The following is a 22,984-nucleotide window of genomic DNA, read 5'->3' as shown; positions in this document are numbered from 1 at the left end:
ATTATTATTCGTCTAATCGAAGTAATAATCGACAGATTAATCGATTATCAAATTAATCGTTAGTTGCAGCCCTAGTCTGAATGCTAATGTTCAAGAACGGCTAACACTAGCATTACATTACTACAATTGTCAAGTTCTCATAAGAATTGAGTAGGATGTTTTCATACCAAAGATCATTCACTGCATTCAGTACAGTAGGTGCCACTGTAATTATGCCTCATTCCTGTGAGATTCTTGCATGTGACTGAGGCATTAAGGAGTGGGACTACCCAATACTAGCTGCAGTCTGTTCAAACCAGGTAGCATCTGTGAGCAAATAATACTGTATATCATCTATTTCTATTTTGGTCGGTAGTGCAATCTTCACTCACGCTTAAAGTGAAAATTGAGGCAAAATTAAACTGGTAACATCTGTACAAAACTGCAGTTTAGTAAAGCGTTTTCACTACAATTGACCCAATTATGGGATCGAATCAGGGGCCAATATTTGCCTTTTTGAATCAGGGAGACACAATTATATTTCTGGATAAAATTGCATGAATTTCAGGAGGGTGCATGTCTTGCCAGAACACCGGCTCCAATTTGAGCTGCAACAAACATGTCTATCCACAGTGCGAAGTCTCTTCTAAGATGTTAAAAGATGCTAATCCTCTCCACCATGATATCGTCAACACTGTAGGTCAAGAGGAAAAGGAATGGCTAAGCATGCTTCACAAATCGAGCAGGATGACACAAGAAGCTAACCACGAAAGCTTCAATGTCCAGGAGGGGTGATCGATGTAGATCTAGACTAGCATAGTGATAGTGAGTATATAAACCAGTTATTTGAAAATAACTGGGAGGCGGGGGCACAGTGTGATGCTTGGGGGTAACATGCTTTACCAGTATCATGCAGTATCATAATTCAAACCCCGCTTCCAAAAGCTGTGCACTACAAAACTTGCTAATTGTAGCCGTTAATCCTGACTTAATTTTGATTTAAAAAAAATGTTTTTAATTATTTATTGTGTTTTTTAAAATATACATATATATTTCAGTATAAAATGGTTAAAGTTGGTCCCAAAAAAGTTTGTAGTTTAAAAAATCATGACTTTTTTTTTTATTCCTGGAAAATTGATGCACTTTAAATATTTTCTATTACTGATTAAAACAATGTTAATGAAGTTATTCCTTGTTGTAAATGTATCTATATTTTTTTCTTAAAAATTAATAAGGATACAATGGTATGCAGAGGTGTACTTACAATTTTATAGATATGTGGCACTATTTGTAATTGCGGAAGAGTGGTGGGGGGGAGGGTATGTTTTCTTCTTCCTAGGGCGGGGGGGCGTAACAGAAAATAATTGAGAAGTACTGACCTAAACAATACTAAAGTGATCAGATCGATATTTTTTTTTTTTAATACAAAATTTTTGGGGGTGTTTTTTTGTTATACTTTACAAAGTCAGGGAGTAAGTCTGCATGCAAGAAGGCTTTGAGGGCAAATAATTTCAATAAGAGCTAATAGTAGTTTTTGCTTCTTTTTTTTAGTTATTGTGCACCAGACATTTTATTTTGTAAAAAAAAAAAAATGTGGATGTAGCATTTAATACAGCCTACGATTAGCAAATTAAAATTTTATAAAAATGTTTTATTGTGTGCGCTAGAGTTATTTGCTATGAAACGTTTTCACTTCTATAAATATTGTCCAAGGATCGGTTCTGAAGCCAAAAAAAATAATCGGAATCGGAGGCCAAAAATGTTGATACATGGGTCACATGTCTGTATGTATCTGGGGTTGAAATTCCAGAGGAAGTCCATCAAAGCCTCTGCCAAAGTGTTGCTTTAAACTATTTAATTGCCATAATGCGTGACATTTTCATACCTTGATCCCTGCATTTAATTTTTTTTTACTGCACTAGAAAGAACTAACTTGCACCTCCAGTTAAGTGCTGGACATTTACTACACCGTTGTTGCGGTGGTGGATTGCAGGCTTTAGAAGAAGGGTACTTTGCAGCTTATCCTCACCGCTACCTGCCTGCCAAAGGTTGCAAAAACAACTTTCAGTGAGAAACGAATAGGACAAATACATTAAGGCTTCTGTCATTTAGTATGTGTGATGCTACATGACGTAAATGCAAGTTTCTCTCTGATATTTTCAACTTCCATATATGTTGTTCAAATCCTTTTGTCTTCATGGTCTTTTCTTCTTCTGTTCACGCTTTCTTCCAGTTCCTGACAAAGGGCTGTGAGACGTCGGAGATGACACTCCGTCGAAATGGCCTTGGACAGCTTGGCTTCCATGTGAACTACGAAGGCATTGTTGCCGAGGTAACCGTAGCTCATATTCTGTCAGATGAGTCAGTGTTCTCAGCCCGACTGTAATGTGTAAACATCACACGCTGCCTTTGCGTCTTAATTGAGGGTATACGTTCTGCTTCTTTTCTTATACGTCTTTTCTGCTTTTTAAAGGGGAACTGCACTTTTCTGGGGATTTTGCCTATACTTCACAGTCCCTATGCAGGCCGATATTATCGGACATCTCTAGTTCCTACATCCACACACTCCACTCAGCCTGGACATTCAAGCAATTCAGTTCTGCTCAGGCGGTTCGGCGGCCCGCGCACATTCACACGAAATTCCTACCACAGGGGTCGGCAACCCGCGGCTCCGGAGCCGCATGCGGCTCCTTGACCACTCTGATGCGGCTCAGCTACATACATGCCGACCCCCCCGATTTTCCCAGGAGACTTATGGATCTCAGTGTCCCTCATAGATTACTCCCAGGGAAAAAATAATCCTATTTACACTCTAATTACTAAATAAAGGGCGTGCCCTAATTGCACTGCAGTAATTGTCCTCTATAGCATTTACATGCAGCGCCAGTCCAGCCACATGTTGCATGTTGTTATTACTTGCACACACAGGAGACAGCAAAGCATACTTATTCATCAGCCACACAGCTTACACTGACGGTAGCCGTATCAAACAACTTTAACATTGTTACGTTACAAATATGCGCCACACTGTGAACCCACACCAAAAAAGAATGAAAAACACATTTCTGGAGAACATCCCACCGTAACACAACATAAACACAACACAACATTACCCAGAATCCCATGCAGCCCTAACTCTTCCGGTCTACCTTATACACCCCCGCTACCACCAAATCCCCCCAAAACATCAACCCCCCTCTCCGTGCGTTGGTTGAGCGGAAGAGTTAGGGCTGCATGGGATTCTGGGTATTGGTACCGTCAGTGTAAGATGTGTGGCTGCTGAGTTAGTACGCCTTGCTGTCACTTACGTGAGCAAGCTGAAATTGCATTCTACGTGTGGTCGAGCAGGTATACTGTTAGGGTAGACTGTAGAGGGCGCCAAATGCAGTGTCATCACGCTCTGATATTCGGGAGTCTCCCGGGAAAAATGAGAGGGTTGGCAAGTATGACGCTATCAAGCGCCATTCATTCAAAACTCGCGGGCTGCACTAACATCAAATTTCCACATTAAAGTGTGTGCCGGTGCGTGTGTCGGAGACCCCTAGTTAACAAAGCACAAAGCATTTAAGCTTTGTATGCGGTGTTTTTCATTTTAAATTTTTAATTTTTTTTTGTGGCTCCCATTACTTTCTTTAATTTGTGAAACTTGCCAAAATGGCTCTTTGAGTGGTAAAGGTTGCCGACCCCTGTCCTACCAGAATTGCAAATCTAGTTATGAATGCGCTTGTTACAACATTACATATATACTTACATACAGTGTTTTAATAAAGCAATGATGGAGGATTTTGGATGTTTTTTTAGAGCTCTTTATAGGCGGAATAAGGCAAATGTCATTACCTCCACTGTTAGCTGACTTTTTCTAGCGTTTATTTACGAGTTAGAATGCATACAAAAAGAAAAACCCCTGTGTTCTTGTCTTTCATAAGGATTGTGAATGAATGAATGAAATTAAATTTTTTTTTAAAAATGTGCAGTTCCCCTATAACGGCTCTTTCACCTGCTCGTTTTTTTATTTGTGGGTGAGTTTTGCACACAAATGCTTTCTTTACTCAGAATTGATTCACTGTACCTTGTTGTGGCTTGTCTTTCTGGACGCCATGAATCCTCTGCAGCAGCAAAGCTGCCCATTTATTTTCTAATCAAACTGGAGGATGTCGAAGGGACGCTGACAACTGCCGCTCTTTGTACAAAGGTGGAGCCATACGGCTACGCGTGGCAGGCGGGGCTGCGACAGGGAAGTCGCTTGGTCGAAATCTGCAAAGTCGCCGTCGCAACACTGACTCACGAGCAAATGATCGACCTGCTGCGCACCTCGGTCACCGTGCGTGTTTCCATCATCCCGCCGCACGATGACGCCACCCCGCGCAGGTAGGTGTGACGGAGGCTTTTCATTTCAAGCCCCGAGTTAAATGTCAAGTAAAACGGCGTGGGTGCACAACAAAGGGCGGACTGTTAGCATTCACTGCTTTAGATGGTCTCATTATGAAAAGAGGTCTAATGGAAAATTACCATAAAAGAGTGCCTTTATTCAGCTAAGAGGCGCATTTCAAGTCGTCTCTGCTGGCCTTTGCTCCTTGACAGGGGCTGTTCAGAGCTTTACCGCATGCCGATGGCTGACTACAAGAGCAGCAGCGGCGAGAGCGGCTCCTTCGAGTACAAGTTCCCCTTCCGCAGCAACAACAACAAGTGGCAGAGAACTTCCAGTAGCCCGCAGCAGTCACTCACCGCCTCGCCGCAGCCCCAAACTCCCAACAGGGCCATCAGCCTGGGGAGCTCGGTGGGCAAGACCCTGTCAGCTGAGAGGCTGGAGAGGGGAGCGGTCATCCCACGCAGTGTCAGCAGTGATGGACGCCCCCTGGACACCAAGAGGTATAATGTCCCCTCTCTTCTGTATAATCACAGAAAACATGTCAAATGTCAAAGTGAACACAGAGCAGCAGCAGGTCCTTGTTTTTTCATTTTAATGTGCATAAATGTCTTAAAGGGGACGTGCACTTTTTTATAATTTTGCCAAACATTCACAATCCTTACATAAGACAAGAAAGAACACATTGTTTTTCTTTTTTAATGTATTCTAACTCATAAAGAAATGGTAGCACAAGTCAGCTAACAATGGAGGCACAGGGAGTCGCACTATTCCACCTATAAGGTGCTTTAAAAACATTAAAAAACATCCATTAAGGTTTTATATACATGCTGTGAATATAGTAACATTCATAATAACGTGTAATATTTACCTATTTTATCACGTTCGCTTTTCCTTACGACACTACTAATCATGGCAGACTTCATGAGAGCCATCAAAGACTACTTTGGGACAAATGATGAGCCAGAACCTTATATTTTTGTGCCTGAATTTACGGAATATTTATCTACAAGTTTTAGAGACTGTGTGCTTAACAGATCCAGCGTTAAACTGTCTCAAAGTGTTAACATGTGCTCAATGTTTCCTTACCATTATTGCTATGTTGTCTATTACCATTGTTCATTATTCCTACATTGTTGATACAAATTATTGTTACAGTGTAAAAATTATTGTTACCTGTGGTAATGCCACTATGATACAACATCTGTATTATAATCCTTGAACAAAGTAAGAGTGAAACTCACATGAATAATCACTGAATGGAGAACTGGGGGTGGGATTAAATAAATTATCTTCTTCCCACTCCCTTTCAGGCAAAACTGGACAATCATGCATTACATACTATACATTACCCTTTGCACTATATTAATTTATATTATTATGTGTTGTCAACTTTGTACTTTTTTATGTCATTGCCTGAAATAAATAAATAAATGAAAATGCAAAAATTAAACATGTAGCAGTTTTGCTAAATACTTAACAAAAAATACAAACTACGAACATAATAAAACAATCACTTACTGTACAATGTCTGCTCCCAGTGGGATGTTTATATCTTCACGTTTAGATGAAGAAGTGGGATGTCAAAGTTGACCAATTTTGGATTTATAATCTAGAATTAACTTTCACCAACTCAGAGGCGATGCATCAGTTTCAATCTAGCAGCATAAGATAGTTAGCTCTCTGTGCTCATGGCCCCGCTAAAAGTAGTTCCTCTGGGTTAGCGCTTGTAAGAACAATATCGCTAATACTTGGTTAGAATTCAGGTCACGAAATGTGAATGAAGTATTATTTCCAGTTTTTGGATGTTTTTAGAGGGTTTAATGGGCGCAAAAGTGTACTTTAATTAGTTACATTATAAGCCACCTCATACTTGCCATATTTAAAAAAGAAAAAAGTGTTGTCGTAGAAATGAAACAATCAAAGTTTATTTATATAGCCCTAAATCACGAGTGTCTCAAAGGGCTGCAAAAGCCACACAACATTTTTTATTATGAATTGAAAATAACAATTGTCATCATGAGTTTCCCACAAAAGAACATTAAGTTGTCTTAGTCGTAGGAAAACAGCACTTTTTAAAAAATGTTGCTCATCATCCACAATGTCTTTTTCTGTGCATTCTAAATAGTGAAAAACTTCTAGTAAGAGGCGTCTTACAATGGAAGTAATGTGGGATGCTATCTATTATGCCTATAATGTCCTCTAAAAACTTCCATCATGTTTAGTGAGCAGGTTGTGTTATGTGTCACCATGTGTGTTAGTTGGTTTTAGTTGCATTTGTTTTTTTTGCACCGTGACTAGGCAAGGTTGTTTGGATTGTGTCATTAAAGTAAATGCTGAGATATTATTGTCCACTAGATGGCAGCAAATATGTAGCATTCAGGGACCGCCTGGTATTTAAGATTAATTTGAAAGCACTCCGCGGTGCGATGCTTTGTTGAACTCGTGACGTCTTGTGGGTCAAATTGAAAAGGCTGGCGGGCCGCACTTGGCCTGCGGGCGTAGTTTGGACACCCCTGGTCCAATCAATAAAAAGGCCCGCTGCATTGCAAGACTAGTACTCAAGGATTGTATGTTTAAGTGTTGCTTCTGCTGTTGCTTTGAGGACTGTGCTGCACTTCTGATTATTTTCCCCCAAGTGTAAACTAAATAGACTTGAGGGCTGATGTGATGTCACTCGTGGACCACTTGAATAGAGCTGCTCTAAATAATCATAAACGTATTGTGAGGCCTACTGTTTAATCAACGTAGTCGTGTTGTTAACCCATTGGCGACTTATGTGGATTTCAAATCCGAAACATATTTGTGCATTTTTCATCCGGCTTGTGTGTGTGTGTGTGTGTGTGTGTGTGTGAATTCCCCAGGATGTCTCCAGGCAGCGAGAGCTACAGTCTAGCTTCCTCGATGGCTCTGGGACGCTCTCCTCATAATCGCAGCTCTCCCAGTAACCTGTCGTGTTCCAGCGACGCCTCTGGCAGCTCAGCACACTGGAGACAGAAGTCCATGCCTGAGCAGTAAGCGACATAGGCACACTTTTTTTTATGTTGTTCTGGCCTTTTATTAAATAGATTCATCATCATGTCGAGGAAGGCACATCATTATTCCAATGTGTTGAACACAATTACTTCGTCTTACAAAACATGTGTGGCCCGCATATAAGACAACCCCTGTTTTTCTTGACCTGATCTTGTAAAAAAAAAATCAGACAAAATATATATATATTTTTTTTTAAACCATTGTCTACAATTTTTTGGTCCTAAATCAAGCATTTTCAAGCATAAAAATGGCTAAATTGACCCCCCCAAAAAATTTGATATTACATTAGTATTGGCCACTAGAGGGGACTAAACCAATCAGAGCACGCTGTTCAGTATCGTGCCCACTGATTGGCTCAGCCATTACTACATATAAATAAAAGAGTGAAAAGGTGAGGATGTGGTGTGAATCTTTGGGCACCTAACGAGTCAATCCGATTCCGATTCAATTTTGATTTAACATGATTCTCAAGTCAAACCGATTCTTGCAATGTTTTATTTGGTATATTTATAATGAAACTTCTTCAAAACAGGTTACCAGTTACAAAAGCTAATTCTGGTTGCATGGAAATTTTTTTTAAATTGAATCTTATAAAAATAAAAAATAAAGTTTTTCTTTTTTTTTATTGATTTTTGAAAATTGATTATCGATTTAGAAACTAAATGAATAAGAATTACGATTTGGATGTGAATACATTTTTTTGTGCACACCTACTAAATGGTGTTATTTCACGTATAGTGGGCTCTCATATTGTTAAAAAAAAAGTGTTAAGAAGGTCGTAAACAGGTTTTTTTATGCTCGAGCTAAAAAAATATTTGATTTATGATAAATCATTCCTCCTCAAAGGGACATTAAGTTATCGGGGTCATGTCCGGAACCAATTAACAGTGATAGAGGGACAACTGTGTCTTAAAACTAGTAATGTAAGTCAGTTGTCTACCCCAACCTTTGCGATCCATTTTTTTAAAGTGGGTTTACAAGCCATTAGTGTATGTGAGTGGTGGGAAGAAAAGCTCTGACTCACTTAGGAGAAGTTGGTTGGTTTTTGTATTTACGTCTCTACACCCCCGTCTTTTTCAGTGTTCCTATATCCCGGCCAATACGGTGCCTGGCTCAGCTTTAAGCAATAAGACAAACAACTGGTGTGTGTGTGTGTTCATATTCTTTTGTGTTGTTTTTTTTAAAACTAGGTTTGCAGGGAGTCGCCATTCTCCAATGTCCAATGAGAGACAGGTCGTCGTAGAAGCTGGGTCAGGTGGAAAATCCACATCCAATTGGTCGAGAGGAATGGAGGACGGAGGGCCTGAACGCGGGTCAACAGGTGAGTTCAATAGACAGCGACACCCCCAAATTAGCCACTTAGTACGTACAGAATAGGGATGTAATGATAAACGATAGTAATGATAACCGCGGTAAAACTCCCGACGGTTAGCGTTATTGTTTTAAATGATAATTATGGAAAAACTGTGATTGATAACTGCACTTTGATAAACTCACCGACTGACTGGCGCCAGCTTGCGAGCTTAAATGCTAACATGAAAACAAGAAACATTAACGTATTTCCCCATTAAAAAAATTACATTCCCCCATCTAAACTTATATAAACACATTACTGTCTGAGCAAATAAGGATACTCAATTGTGCACAGTGAACCTACAAGCTGCGCTCTCTTAGTACAGATTGATTGTTCTATTCTCAGAAGAGGTGTTTTTACGGTGCGTTCAAGGGCCGGTGAACAGGGTAGGACGCCACAACGCCCGGCAGAAATAATAGATAATAGATTTTATTTGTTATGCACATTTCATTCAAATAAAGCCTTAAGTGCTGCTGTACGAACCAATATTTAAAACAATACAATCTTAGCAAATAAACAACTAATACCAAAACACTATCAGTGACGCATAAGAAAAACAAAACACGCAAAAATAGTGGCTTATCTAACATTGTGTCTATTTATTTTAGTTATTTACAAAAAATAACTTGGTCAAACGATTTAAGTGTGTGTATAAGTACAAACGTATTTGGTTCTGGGGCATGGTTCGTGAATCAAAAAAAGTTTGTTTGAAGCAGTGTTCCCACTAAGAATCAATCGACAAAAGCCCATTTGACTAAAAGAATGCACACTTTGAAGACTCTAAATAATGTGTGTGCATGTATGTGTGTATATATACATATGTGTGATTATATATGTGTGTGTGTATATATACATGTGTGTGTGTGTATATATACATGTTTATTTATATATATATATATATATATATATATATATATATATATATATACTGTATATATATGCACGTGTGTATTTCTTTACTGTATGTATACATCTATATATATGTATGTGTGTGTGTGTATATGTATAAGTGTGTGTATATACAGCAGGGGTGGGCAATTAATTTTCACCGGGGGCCGCATAAGCAACCCGAGCACTGCTGGAGGGCCACACGACAATATTTCAATTAAATTTTGCTCAATATTATTTTTGATATACCGTAAGATAAATAATAATGATGATAATAATAATAATAATTAATAATAATAATAATAATTTAATTTAACCTAACTTAACTTTATACAAAAGCAGATTGCTTTTGATGGTCACTTTATCCTGCATTATCCAACATTTTTCCCCATCAGATTTGGACAACCATCTGTTGTTAAAAATAGTTTTTAATCATATTTATTTTATATTGGTTTTATATGTAATTGTTTTTTCTTTTTATTCAGTCATTGGTGGAGCTAAGGATAATATTTGAATATTGTTTGTAATATTATTGTGCAGCACTTTGGAAACATTTTGTTGTTTAAATGTGCTATATAAATAAAGTGGATTGGATTGTCACACCTGCCAGCTTGTCCCATTTCAGTCCTAACATGTCCCAACATGCATTTACCTCTGTGAACAAATCATTACCTGTGGTTGTCTCTTTAATTGACTGCATCAGAGCTCTCATCCAAAGTTAGCGAAAAACAGTCCAAGTCTCCGGGCATTATCAGCGCAACAAAGTCCAATAAGCACTCCTTAATAAACTCTCCGTCAGAAAACGCCTTACTTTTTCTGGCGCTTTTGTGAGAAATGACGAAACTTGTCCTGACGGCTGCATCTCTGGGGGTGTGAAATATGGCACAAAGTCCTTGTTGGGTTTGCAGTTTTACCATCAACGCATCAGCCTCCCTTGCGCGCGCTTCATCAGACACATTCCGGTATTTTCCCTCGTGTTTCTTCGAGTAGTGGCGATTAAAATGATATTTAAACACAGCAAGCTGTGTACCACACATTAAGCACACGGCTTTACCATTAATTTATGTAAAGAAATACTTGGCAGTCCATGTCTTGTTGGAAACACGCCATTCCTCATCAACTTTTCTTTTTTTAGCGTCTCATCACTTGTCTCTATGCACCTTCACTCACAGGTTCCCCCCGGACATACGGCATAAATAACACATTTCAAAATAAAAGCAGCACAGTTGTATTGCGCGCACGACATAGATGTTTTTTAAACTTTATTTTGTAATTTGTAATTGCGCCGTTCAATTCACTCACAATCGCACACGCGCATACGTCCACACGGAAGTAATACAAATAACGCTTTTCAAAACAAAAGCAGCACCGTTGTATTGCACACTCGACATAGATACTTTTTGAAATTTATTTTGTAATTTATGATTGGCCTCACGCGGGCCGGACAGGGATGCGCAAAGGGCCGGATGCGGCCCGCGGGCCGTACAATGCCCAGGTCTGATATACAGTATGTATATGCATAAGAATGTGTATATGTACCTGTATGTGTGTATATGTGCATATGTGTGTGTATATTAAGTAATTAAGTACCAATGATTGTCACACACACTAGGTGTGGTGAAATTATCCTCTGCATTTGACCCATCACCCTTGGAGGTGAGGGGAGCAGTGAGCAGTAGCGGTGGCTGCCCCCGGGAATCATTTTGGTGATTTAACCCCCAATTCCAACCCTTGTATATATATGTATATATATGTATATATATATATATATATGTATATATATATATATATGTATGTATATATATATATATATATGTATATATATATATATATATATATATGTATATATATATATATATATGTATTTATACACACACGTATACACACATACATGACAGTCAGCATCAAGGGTTGGAATTGGGGGTTAAATCACCAAAATGATTCCCGGGGGCAGCCACTGCTGCTGCTCACTGCTCCCCTCACCTCCAAGGGTGATGGGTCAAATGCAGAGGATAATTTCACCACACCTAGTGTGGTGAAACATATGCACACATATCTGTGTGCATATGGAAACATATGCACACAGAGGAAGCTTCACTCTTGCTCTGTCGAATTGCACGGAATGCACTGATACTCTTTGTGAAACCTTTTTTTTTTAATACTTTTATTTTACTTTTATTTGGAATGGCAGCTATCGAAAAAGTGTACGTGCCACCGTATGCATTTGGACTGTGACAGTGGGGATTTAATGCTGCCTCGCTGCACCGCCCGTCTCCTTGGAGAGTTGTGTTGCATGCACCGTCAAAGTCTCTGCAAAGAAACCTAAAGATGAAAATGAGATGAGCAGAAAATGGAAAGAATGTGTACTGGGAAAGAAAGAACAGAAATGGCCAACTCTTACTTGCATGTCTCTTTTATACAATCTGGCAATATATAGAGAGGGGGGGACACAGTTGGCAAACTCTTCTTTATTTCATTCATCTTTTTCTCCCTTTGTACATCTGCTTTCATTTACTTGTACACATTTTCCCATGGAGCTTCTTGCAAATGCGCTTTATTTCTGGCCGCCGCTAAAATAAAACTCCTTTGCCACCTCTCTGATTCTCTGCCGGACCTTTCATTCAAGTGGAATGTTCTGAACCCGGTGCTGACCTCCACAATCACAGAGAGCGTGGCCCGAATCTTCCATTTTGTGGCCATCTTTAAAAGCCCCTGTCTTTTTTCGGTCGGGGTTGGAACAGTTCAGCCTGTGCAAGTGTCCAGTTCTTCATGGTCCACTGTGCAGACTGCGGTCTCGCTTTGTGCACTTCTCTCGTCCTCCAATGTTACCGTCTTGACCTAAAAGTCATAATCTAGGAGGATGTGGGCTGACTTTGTCCAAATATAGCACAGGTCACACAGAGGAATGGGTACTATTGAGTTATTTTTACAGACAAGTATACGCTTGGTAAATTGATCATTTCCATGAAACGTATTCATTCTTTCAAGACAAGAACTACAGATGTCTCGATCACGGGATCAGATGGTAGAGGGGCTGATATTTGCCTTTTTAATCTGATCGGCTGATGAGCTTCTGAGCCAAGCAGATTTTACCGCATTTGTGTCCTAGTGTTTGTATTAATTAAATTGTTTTGTATTAATAGGGGTACACAAAAAAAATAGATCCACAAAATCGCATTTTTTATTAATCCTGATTGTAAATCAATTCATGATTTTCAAAAATCAATGAATACATTCAATGTATTTTTAAATAAAAATGTATGAAACAACCAGATGTGTCAGCATATTGACGATGAAAAAGCAACCTTGCGAGGCTCGACGTGGTGGGCCAGCAAGCGTATGTTGTCAGAGCGTTCATTTTTGTCTTTCTCCAAGAAAAATGCCCTATGCTGGCGTGGTTTTAGGCTGTTGGAACCATTCGAGTCGCGAAAGGGATCAAAGTTTCTTCAAAGTTTCTTCAGAGTTCCTCGAGAGGTAACCAGAGTATGCAAGATTTTACAAAAAAAAGGGGCAAGACAAGAAGGCAAAGTTGACGAATGCAAGAGTTTTAACATGTAGTATTTCCCTTTGAAGTATCATTTTGATATTATTTGTATTTCTTAAAACACGTTTCTTATGAGTGTTTCGAAAAACACCAACTCGGCAAGTCTAAATAAAAGAAAGCAAATGTGAGCAAAACCTGAAAGAGTTAAGCTTATACCAAAGGCAGAAATCATAAATGAATCTTTCAGCACATACACAAAGTTGACATCTAGCAACAACAACAACAAACATGGCTGTAGACGAGAAGTTAAGTCATGATATCCAACCTTACCCGAGCAAAAATGATGCATATTTACCCAGGAGAGTCTTGATACCGATGTCCTTGACCCAGCATCACACAAATAAGTTGTAGACCTCCATGCTTTTCCAAGTTTCCATCTGTTTTGTCCTGTAGAATGATGTCTGGAGCACGTTATAGTTTAAAATGTTTGGGAACACAACCGTCTTTTTTTTGATAACGTACAGGAATAGATTCCATTGCATAGTTTGCATTTTTTCCTCGTATCTGCTTATAGTGGTAAGATCGAGGCCCCTTGCGTACTTGTAAAGGTTGCGCTGTTTGCTGCACAGTAACCAAGTTGGTTTTGTGGCCCAACACTTCTGTTCAAAAGTCACGTGTCCGATTACAACCTATTATTACAAGTAGTGCTGTTGCAATCCTTTCTTGTATAAATATAGCCAAACGTTGGAGTGTTTCTGCCGCCTGCGTGCCATGTTTCTGGTTGTTATTCCCGCCCGCAGGAATCCTTAAGGGAATTGTTGGAAAAATTGTCCAGCGATTCTGAGGAATTGATACACTGGGATCCGGTTCTGAACAAGGGAAATCACCCAAAATAAGTGTTCAACGCGGGAAATACGAGTAAACTAAAGAGCTACTCGATACATCTTCAGTCCATTCATCTATTTTTATACCGTTTGTCTCTCGATGTTGCTGGAGCCTATTCCGACTGCCCGCGGGCGGAAAGCAGAGCTGGACAAGTCACCACCTCATAAACCGTCACACTGAAAGTATATGTGAAGCCAGCGAAGCCAAACATCAGTTTGTGAGATATTTACATTACTAAAAGTTAAATTGTTAGTTTGCATTTCTGAGAAACAACATTTTCCAGACTGATATAAAAAAATGTAAAAGTTGAAATACACTCAAGTGAACATTGTTGTTTTAAACTTGTTACACTGGATGTTTACTTTGTCACTTTGAATACATCAACTGTACGCTATTCTTTTACATATTTGCCTGAAACAGCAGATGTTCCTGCACAATTATTTGCATTTAGAAATACTTGTTTGTAGTCAAAAAAATATATTTAGAACATTTTACATGTTTATGTTCAATTACAGTAAGTGTGTTTATCCTAAACATTCCTAAACACTTCATTTTACACACTATGGCATTTTTACCAAGCTTTTTTTTTAATGTATATGCCAGGGGTGTCCAAAGTGCGGCCCGGGGGCCATTTGCGGCCCGCAGGTAATTTTTTAATGGCACATTCTAAAAATACAATTAAAAAAATTAAAAACATAAAAAGTGGTATGAAAGAGCAAACAGGTGAAATGTAACAACAACATGTTGCAATGTTTACTCTAATAACACAAAGCTGCCATGCAGGCTGTTTCTTTCTTTAAAAAATAATAATAAATCAAAATCAATGTCATTATGAATTATTGACCTATTCAAAGCTCCAATTACGTCACATTAAATATTCCACTTTGGAATTTTTTTGGGGGAAAATATTTTGTCTGCCATATAAAAAACTAAGCTGTTTTGTTTAAAGAAGGGCCTAAAACGAACAAACAAAAAACATAAACAACAATAAAAGTTATAATTGATGGATAGATTAAGATTAAAGATTAAAGTACCAATGATTGTCACACACACACTAGATGTGGTGAAATTTGTCCTCTGCATTTGACCCATCCCCTTGGGGAGCAGTGGGCAGCAGCGGCGCCGCGCCCGGGAATCATTTTGGTGATTTAACCCCCAACTCCAACCCGTGTTGCTGAGTGCCAAGCAGGGAGGTTATGGGTCCCATTTTTATAGTCTTTGGTATGACTCGGCTGGGATTTGAACTCCAACCTACCGATCTCAGGGCGGACACTCTAACCACTAGCTGAAGTTGATCTTGAGACTATTGTGTTAAAAGTAAAAAAAAAAAGGATGATTTATTTTTTAATACTTTACTGAGCAGGACCCTCTTGGATCCCCAATAATTTTTTAAGTGTCTATTTAAGTTGCTCAAAAATAATAATGAATTAATGTTGTTATGAGTTATGCTATGAACTCCAATTATTATATAATCTCAAATATTCCACTTTAAAATGTTATTGGGGGAAAATATTGCATATTTTGTGTTTTTTCCATTAAAAAAAATGGTTTTTCTTTGACAAAAAGAGCATACAACTTAAATCTTGAAAAAACACTTTATATTGACAGATAGACCTAATGTTGATCTGGAGATTTAGACCTTGAATAATAATAATAATACTAAATAATGACACATTTTTTATATTTTTTTTACCTAAACCCTTTGGGGTCCCCAGGATCAAGCCTGAGTAGAGGCCTAAATGTATATTTTTTTATACATATATTGTATTGTTTTTTAAAATAAATATCAAAATGGCCCGGCTTGCTTTGATATTTCAGTGTGCGCCCTCAGTGGAAAAAGTTTGGACAATCAATGTCAATCAATGTTTATTTATACAGCCCTAAATCACAAGTGTCTCAAAGGGCTGCACAAGCCACAACGACATCCTCGGTACTGAGCCCACACCCCTGGTATATGCAGTATAGCGCAATAATATCGTACCGTGGCCTTTGTATCGTGATATCGTACCGTGGGATTTTGATATCGTTACATCCCTAGGGCTTGCGTGGCAGTACTTTGTGCCGATAGAAATGTTCCTCTTTTTTTTTTTTGTCAATTTTCTCGTTTTTTCTCAAAGGATGCTCACATGCCTGCTTTTCCTTTAGGTCAGTAATGCTGAGGCTGACTGTTGTAAATTATTTATGGCAACTACTATTACAAACACGTAGCCAGAGACTGCATTTGCACTCCAACAAACCAGCAAGCACGAACGTGTCAGCCCTTGCTAATAAGCACAGAAAGCCCTGTGGGCAGACGTGCGCAGGGGACTTAGACTAAGAGAGATAAGAGAGGGTGTCCAAATTTGTAAATACATCCGAGCAGATGTTGCGGTTGTGTTGCCGCGATCCTGATATGCCTCTTCTGCAGGTCATGTTGCATAAGATGTGGACAATTACACAACAGTCCTCTTCTGCAGGGTATTTGACAAACACGTTAATTCACACAGCACAGCTTGCACAGAAGCAGCCCAGCAGGGATTCTAGAGGAAAAGGACGCGTTTTCTCGTGATGTGTGTTGTGTTGGATGACAAGCCATTATGGAAACAGCACAGGCAGAATGGAAACAGTGTCTTGTTGTAGTGTGACTGCTGTAGCAGAAAATTAACCCCACCTTGCTCTAAAAAGCACGGCGTAAAAGTTATGGGCTTGTACCTCCGGGTGTGCGAAATGTCCTTTCCACCTACCTTTGCTCAATTCTTGTATTTTTACTTGCAGAGGCACAGGCCTCTAAATCTGGGCAAGGCTATTCCGGAGGACCTCGGATCCAAAGACAAGAGCAGGTCATCCACCTGTCCCCCAAGAAGAGCAGTCAGGTCTGTGTGTTTTTTTTAGCACTAATTCAGCACTTTTTAAACATCAAACTCCGCTTTTGGCACAGGTGTTGTAACCTTGTTACTCCACTCCCGGCAGGCACAAGACCTCAAAACAATGTTGACAATTTGTTGGATTAGGTCCTGTAGGTACTATAACATAACGTTGAAACAACATGCTTTCTGACAACGTTTATTCAATGTCAGGTTGTGACGTTGATTTGACCATTGAAATTTGGTCATTTCCCAACCAATATTGTACAACACAAATACAACATTCAAACAACATGCTTTTTGACGGCGTTTAGTCAATGTCAGGTTGTAACGTTGATTTGATCATTGAAATGTGGTCTTTTCCCAACCAATATTCTACAAACCCTGTTTCCATATGAGTTGGGAAATTGTGTTAGATGTAAATATAAACGGATTACAATGATTTGCAAATCCTTTTCAACCCATATTGAATTGAATGCACTACAAAGACAAGATATTTGATGTTCAAACTCATAAACTTTATTTATTTTTTTTAACTTAGAATTTCATGGCTGCAACACGTGCCAAAGTAGTTGGGAAAGGGCATGTTCACCACTGTGTTACATGGCCTTTCCTTTTAACAACACTCAGTAAACGTTTGGGAACTGAGGAGACACATTTTTTAAGCTTCTCAGGTGGAATTCTTTCCCATTCTTGCTTGATGTACAGCTTAAGTTGTTCAACAGTCCGGGGGTCTCCGTTGTGGTATTTTAGGCGTCATAATGCGCCACACATTTTCAATGGGAGACGGTCTGGACTACAGCCAGGCCAGTCTAGTACCCGCACTCTTTTACAATGAAGCCACGTTGATGTAACACGTGGCTTGGCATTGTCTTGCTGAAATAAGCAGGGGCGTCCATGGTAACGTTGCTTGGATGGCAACATATGTTGCTCCAAAACCTGTATGTACCTTTCAGCATTAATGGCGCCTTCACAGATGTGTAAGTTACCCATGTCTTGGGCACTAATACACCCCCATACATCACAGAAGCTGGCTTTTGAACTTTGCGCCTATAACAGTCTGGATGGTTCTTTTCCTCTTTGGTTAAGAGGACACGACGGCCACAGTTTCCAAAAACAATTTGAAATGTGGACTCGTCAGACCACAGAACACTTTTCCACTTTGTATCAGTCCATCTTAGATGAGCTCAGGCCCAGCGAAGCCGATGGCGTTTCTGGGTGTTGTTGATAAACGGTTTTCGCCTTGCATAGGAGAGTTTTAACTTGCACTTACAGATGTAGCGACCAACTGTAGTTACTGACAGTGGGTTTCTGAAGTGTTCCTGAGCCCACGTGGTGATATCCTTTACACACTGATGTCGCTTGTTGATGCAGTACAGCCTGAGGGATCGAAGGTAACGGGCTTAGTTGCTTACGTGCAGTGATTTCTCCAGATTCTCTGAACCCTTTGATGATATTACGGACCGTAGATGGTGAAATCCCTAAATTCCTTGCAATAGCTGGTTGAGAAAGGTTTTTCTTAAACTGTTCAACAATTTGCTCACGCATTTGTTGACAAAGTGGTGACCCTCGCCCCATCATTGTTTGTGAATGACTGAGCATTTCATGGAATCTACTTTTATACCCAATCATGGCACCCACCTGTTCCCAATTTGCCTGTTCACCTGTGGGATGTTCCAAATAAGTGTTGGATGAGCATTCCTCAACTTTATCAGTATTTATTGCCACCTTTCCCAACTTCTTTGTTACGTGTTGCTGGCATCAAATTCTAAAGTTAATGATTATTTGCACAAAAAAAAATGTTTATCAGTTTGATCATCAAATATGTTGTCTTTGTAGCATATTCAACTGAATATGGGTTGAAAATGATTTGCAAATCATTGTATTCCGTTTATATTTACATCTAACACAATTTCCCAACTCATATGGAAACGGGGTTTGTACAACACAAATACAACATTGAAACAACATGCTTTTTGACGACGTTTAATCAATGTCAGGTTGTAACGTTGATTAGATCATTGAAATTTGGTCATTTCCCAACCAATATTGTACAACACACATACAACATTGAAACAACATGCTTTTTAACAAAGTTTATTCAATGTCAGGTTGTAACGTTGATTTGACCATTGAAATTTGGTCATTTCCCAACCAATACTGTAGAAAGTTGAAACATCCTTTTTGACGTTTTCTATTCGGGCTCCAATACTATGGAATGCCCTCCCGGTAAAAGTTAGAGATGCTACCTCAGTAGAAGCATTTAAGTCTCATCTTAAAACTCATTTGTATACTCTAGCCTTTAAATAGACTCCCTTTTTAGACCAGTTGATCTGCCGTTTCTTTTCTTTTCTTTTCTACTCTGCTCCGGGGTGGACCGCTAGCCTGTCCATCGGATGGGGACATCTCTACGCTGCTGACCCGTCTCTGCTCGGGATGGTTCCCGCTGGCCCCACCATGGACTGGACTTTCGCTGATGTGTTGGACTTTCACAATATTATGTCAGACCCACTCGACACCGAGGATGTCGTTGTGGCTTGTACAGCCCTTTGAGACACTTGTGATTTAGGGCTATATAAATAAACATTGATTGATTGATTGATTGATTGACAATGTTTAATTAATGTCAGGTTGGGACGTTGATTTGACCGTTAAAATTTGGTCATTTCCCAACCAATATTGCACAACACAAATACAAGGTTGAAACAACATGCTTTTTGACGACGTTTATTCAATGTCGGGTTGTGACGTTGATTTGACCATTGAAATTTGGTCATTTCCCAACCAATATCCAACGTTGGACATCAACATTGTCTCAATTTACAAATACAACTATTTTTCAGCGTTGTTTCAAAGTCAGTTTTAAAGGACATGTATGTATAATCAACGTTGTATCAATGTCTTGTGCCTGCTGGGAGTGTCGTTTATTGGCAATCATTTGTGGGACAATATCCAGCTAAAAGTATTATCTGCCCAGGCCTACTCAAAATTCTCCTTCTGTACTTTCCACTTCTAACATCAACTTTTACTTTGTTCTCACAGTCTGATGGTCCTAACTCTGGACACTCTAGCAGTAACACTTTATCAAGCACGGCTTCCAGCGGGGGTCACAGCGACAGCGATAAGTGGTACGAGATGGGGGCCGGCGGAGGTTCCAGCGGGGACCAGGGTGACCCGGAGCCCAACGGCCTCGGAGGCGGAGGCTACCTCCAGGGCGCCTCGGCCGACAGCGGCATCGACACCAGCTCCTACGGGGCCTCGCACCACAACCACCCGCACTCTCACCACGGCAGCACCACCTCCCTGCTGGCGCCCAGCGGGGTTCGAGAGAGCGGGGGTCGAGAGAGCGGGGGTCGAGAGAGCAGGGATCGCTCGCCGTGGCACAGCCCCACCGAAGGGGGACGCAGAATGCTGGAGAGGTCGCCTGCGGCTGCCGAGTCCCCCGGTCCTCCGGGGGAGAGGAGCCTGGACGGCGCCGGTCGCAGCCCTCCCACTCATCTACTCATTCGTGACAGCAGCACCTTCAGTCTGAGTGATGGTGGCTCTCACTCGAGGTGTGTCAGGATGTAAAAGCAATGTGCCATTTTGTCATCAACTGTTTTACACTGCTGTTCACACTTTTTTTTCTTTTTTTTTAAACTGTCGACACCAGGCACAGCTCCCCGAGGGATGAATCGTCTTCAAGCACATCTCCATCATCCCAGTCTTCAGTGCCCCCTGGACCAAAGACCTTCTACCCTCGCCAAGGAGCTCAGTCCAAGTACCTGATAGGCTGGAGGAAGCCTGGCTCCACCATTAATTCGGTTGACTTTGGAGACACACGCAAGTAAGCACTGTAATGACCTGGAAAGTAGGGATGTCAAAAAAAAAAAAAAGATTTTTTAATGAATCGCGATTCTTAATCGATTAAAAAAATCAAAAATTAATTTTTTTATATATTTAAAAAAAAAAAAAAGTCCTGTCCAGCCACTTTAGTAAATATTTGAGTATAATTTTTTCTAACATAACCAGTTTTCTTTTAAGCAATATAAACATTTATCAGAGCTGTTATCTATTTTATAAAAGATTGTAGTTGATCATAAAACTGGCACCCAATGTTATTAAAAAAAAAAAGTATTGATTTGGAATCGAGAATCATTTTGAATCTACAATCGATTCTGAATCGAGTCGTCACCCCCAAGAATCAATTCAAATTGTGTGGTGCCCAGAGATTCACAGCCCTACTAAATATATTTATTTATTTCCAAAAAAGTATGAAAAACGCTGTCTTCTATTCTGGGTCTAGATCAGTGTTTATTAACCGTATGGGTCGCAGCGGTACTCGTTTGTAATACACTTTACCACCACTTGTGGCAGTAATGACAATATTAAACAAACACAAGAAGTCTGGAGCTGAAGTCATAGAGAAGTTTCTTAACCGCAAAAATTATGACTAAAGTGGTGAATCTGTATTTTCAGTTTTGTTAAGAAACATATATATTATTTATTATTAGTTTAGTTAGGATGTATTTATTTTAGCCCTGCATAATTGTATGTATCAGTTTTTTAACTCCCTTCTTTTGCAGCATCTTTGATTAGAAATTATTTTTGTAATCAGCCTGTCCTGATAATCTCTGTGATTAACACATTGTTTCATAACATTTAATGATGTTTATTCTGTTTAACTGCAAGTAGGTAAGATGGTTAGAGTGTCCGCCCTGAGATCGGTAGGTTGGAGTTCAAATCCCAGCCGAGTCATACCAAAGACTATAAAAATGGGACCCATTACCTCCCTGCTTGGCACTCAGCATCAAGGGTTGGAGTTGGGGGTTAAATCACCAAAATGATTCCCGGGCGCGGCGCCGCTGCTGCCCACTGCTCCCCAAGGGGATGGGTCAAATGCAGAGGACAAATTTCATCACATCTAGTGTGTGTGTGACAATCATTGGTACTTTAATCTTTAATCTTAATATAATTATTCAATATGATTAAAATCAAGACTATGATTACTAACTCTGTTAATATTTGAGCGAGCCTCGGGCCCCTGTGTAGTGGAATAGTTGGCATGCGACCTCAAAAAGGTTAAGAACCCTTGGTCTAGAGCAGTGGTTCTTAACCTTGTTCGAGATACTGAACCCCACCAGTTTCATATGCGCATTCACCGAACCCTTCTTTAGTGAAAAAGAAAAATGTTTTTTTTTTCAAATTCAAGACAAAGTTATATGATTTTTTTACTGGTGCACAAAATGAACCGTGCATGAACATCACCTTGTTCAAAGAACAAAACCAACACAGCGCATGAACTCATAACAAATGACACACCTGCAAATCAGTCTGCTGTTGCCGTATCCATAATATGCCGATAGGGAGAAGTTTTTATGTACACGAGTCGGGTGTGGCTTGAGGCTCCACCGAACCCCTGAGGCCGACTCACCGAACCCCTAGGGTTCGATCGAACCCAGGTTAAGAACCACTGGTCTAGAGATTTATAAGCCAACAGGTGGCGCTAAAGGAAAAAGGTGGCTACAAGGTTTGGCAAGTTAGTAAAACAACATTGCAGCAATTTCAGTTCATTCACACTTTGATTATTAATGATGTTGCCATTTAAAGGAGACCTGTGAGGAGGTGAATTTGTCTTTATTTTTAAACACTGAATTTATGTAACTGAATTTTTTGTTTGACTTTTATGAAATTATTTTTTACATCAAATTATGCTGACAATTTTCCATCCATCCATACATTTTCTACCGCTTGTCCCGTACGGGGTCGCGGGGCTGCTGGAGCCTATCTCAGCTGCATTCGGGCGGAAGGCGGGGTACACCCTGGACAAGTCGCCACCTCATCGCAGGGCCAACACAGATAAAAATTGTGTGAGCAATATTCATGTTTTAAAATTCGGTGTGTAAACAATTCTATACCTTGCTTCAAGACTCTTACAATAAATCAGGACTGAAGCAATCAATCCTGTCTCAGAATGAGGTGAGTTTTGAAGCAAGACATTTTTACACTCTGAATTTTAAAACACTGAATTTTTGCACTCTGAATTTTAAAACACTGAATTTTTACACACTGAATTTTTACTCTGAATTATAAAACACTGATTTTTTTTACACTCTGAATTTTATAAAGTTAAAGTTAAAGTACCAATGATTGTCACACACACACTAGGT

General features: G+C 39.7%; 1 protein-coding gene across 5 annotated transcripts in view; it reads left to right on the top strand.

The window, feature by feature from the left end:
* The window catches only part of sipa1l1 (signal-induced proliferation-associated 1 like 1), a 209,612-nt gene that overhangs the window by 168,438 nt on the left and 18,190 nt on the right, over positions 1 to 22,984 (top strand). For all 5 annotated transcript variants that reach the window (XM_062034436.1, XM_062034437.1, XM_062034438.1 and 2 more), the window contains exons 11-18: positions 2,213 to 2,311; positions 4,172 to 4,347; positions 4,561 to 4,848; positions 7,210 to 7,359; positions 8,572 to 8,702; positions 16,747 to 16,844; positions 19,878 to 20,389; positions 20,488 to 20,661. In XM_062034436.1, the coding sequence (XP_061890420.1) occupies positions 2,213 to 2,311; positions 4,172 to 4,347; positions 4,561 to 4,848; positions 7,210 to 7,359; positions 8,572 to 8,702; positions 16,747 to 16,844; positions 19,878 to 20,389; positions 20,488 to 20,661 (1,628 nt within the window). The remainder of the gene's footprint in view (positions 1 to 2,212; positions 2,312 to 4,171; positions 4,348 to 4,560; positions 4,849 to 7,209; positions 7,360 to 8,571; positions 8,703 to 16,746; positions 16,845 to 19,877; positions 20,390 to 20,487; positions 20,662 to 22,984) is intronic.

Source organism: Entelurus aequoreus, linkage group LG23, assembly GCF_033978785.1.
Source record: "Entelurus aequoreus isolate RoL-2023_Sb linkage group LG23, RoL_Eaeq_v1.1, whole genome shotgun sequence".
Taxonomy (NCBI): domain Eukaryota; kingdom Metazoa; phylum Chordata; class Actinopteri; order Syngnathiformes; family Syngnathidae; genus Entelurus; species Entelurus aequoreus.
The sequence above is the reverse complement of the archived record's forward strand: the minus strand, read 5'-3'. Positions and strand labels throughout refer to the sequence as shown.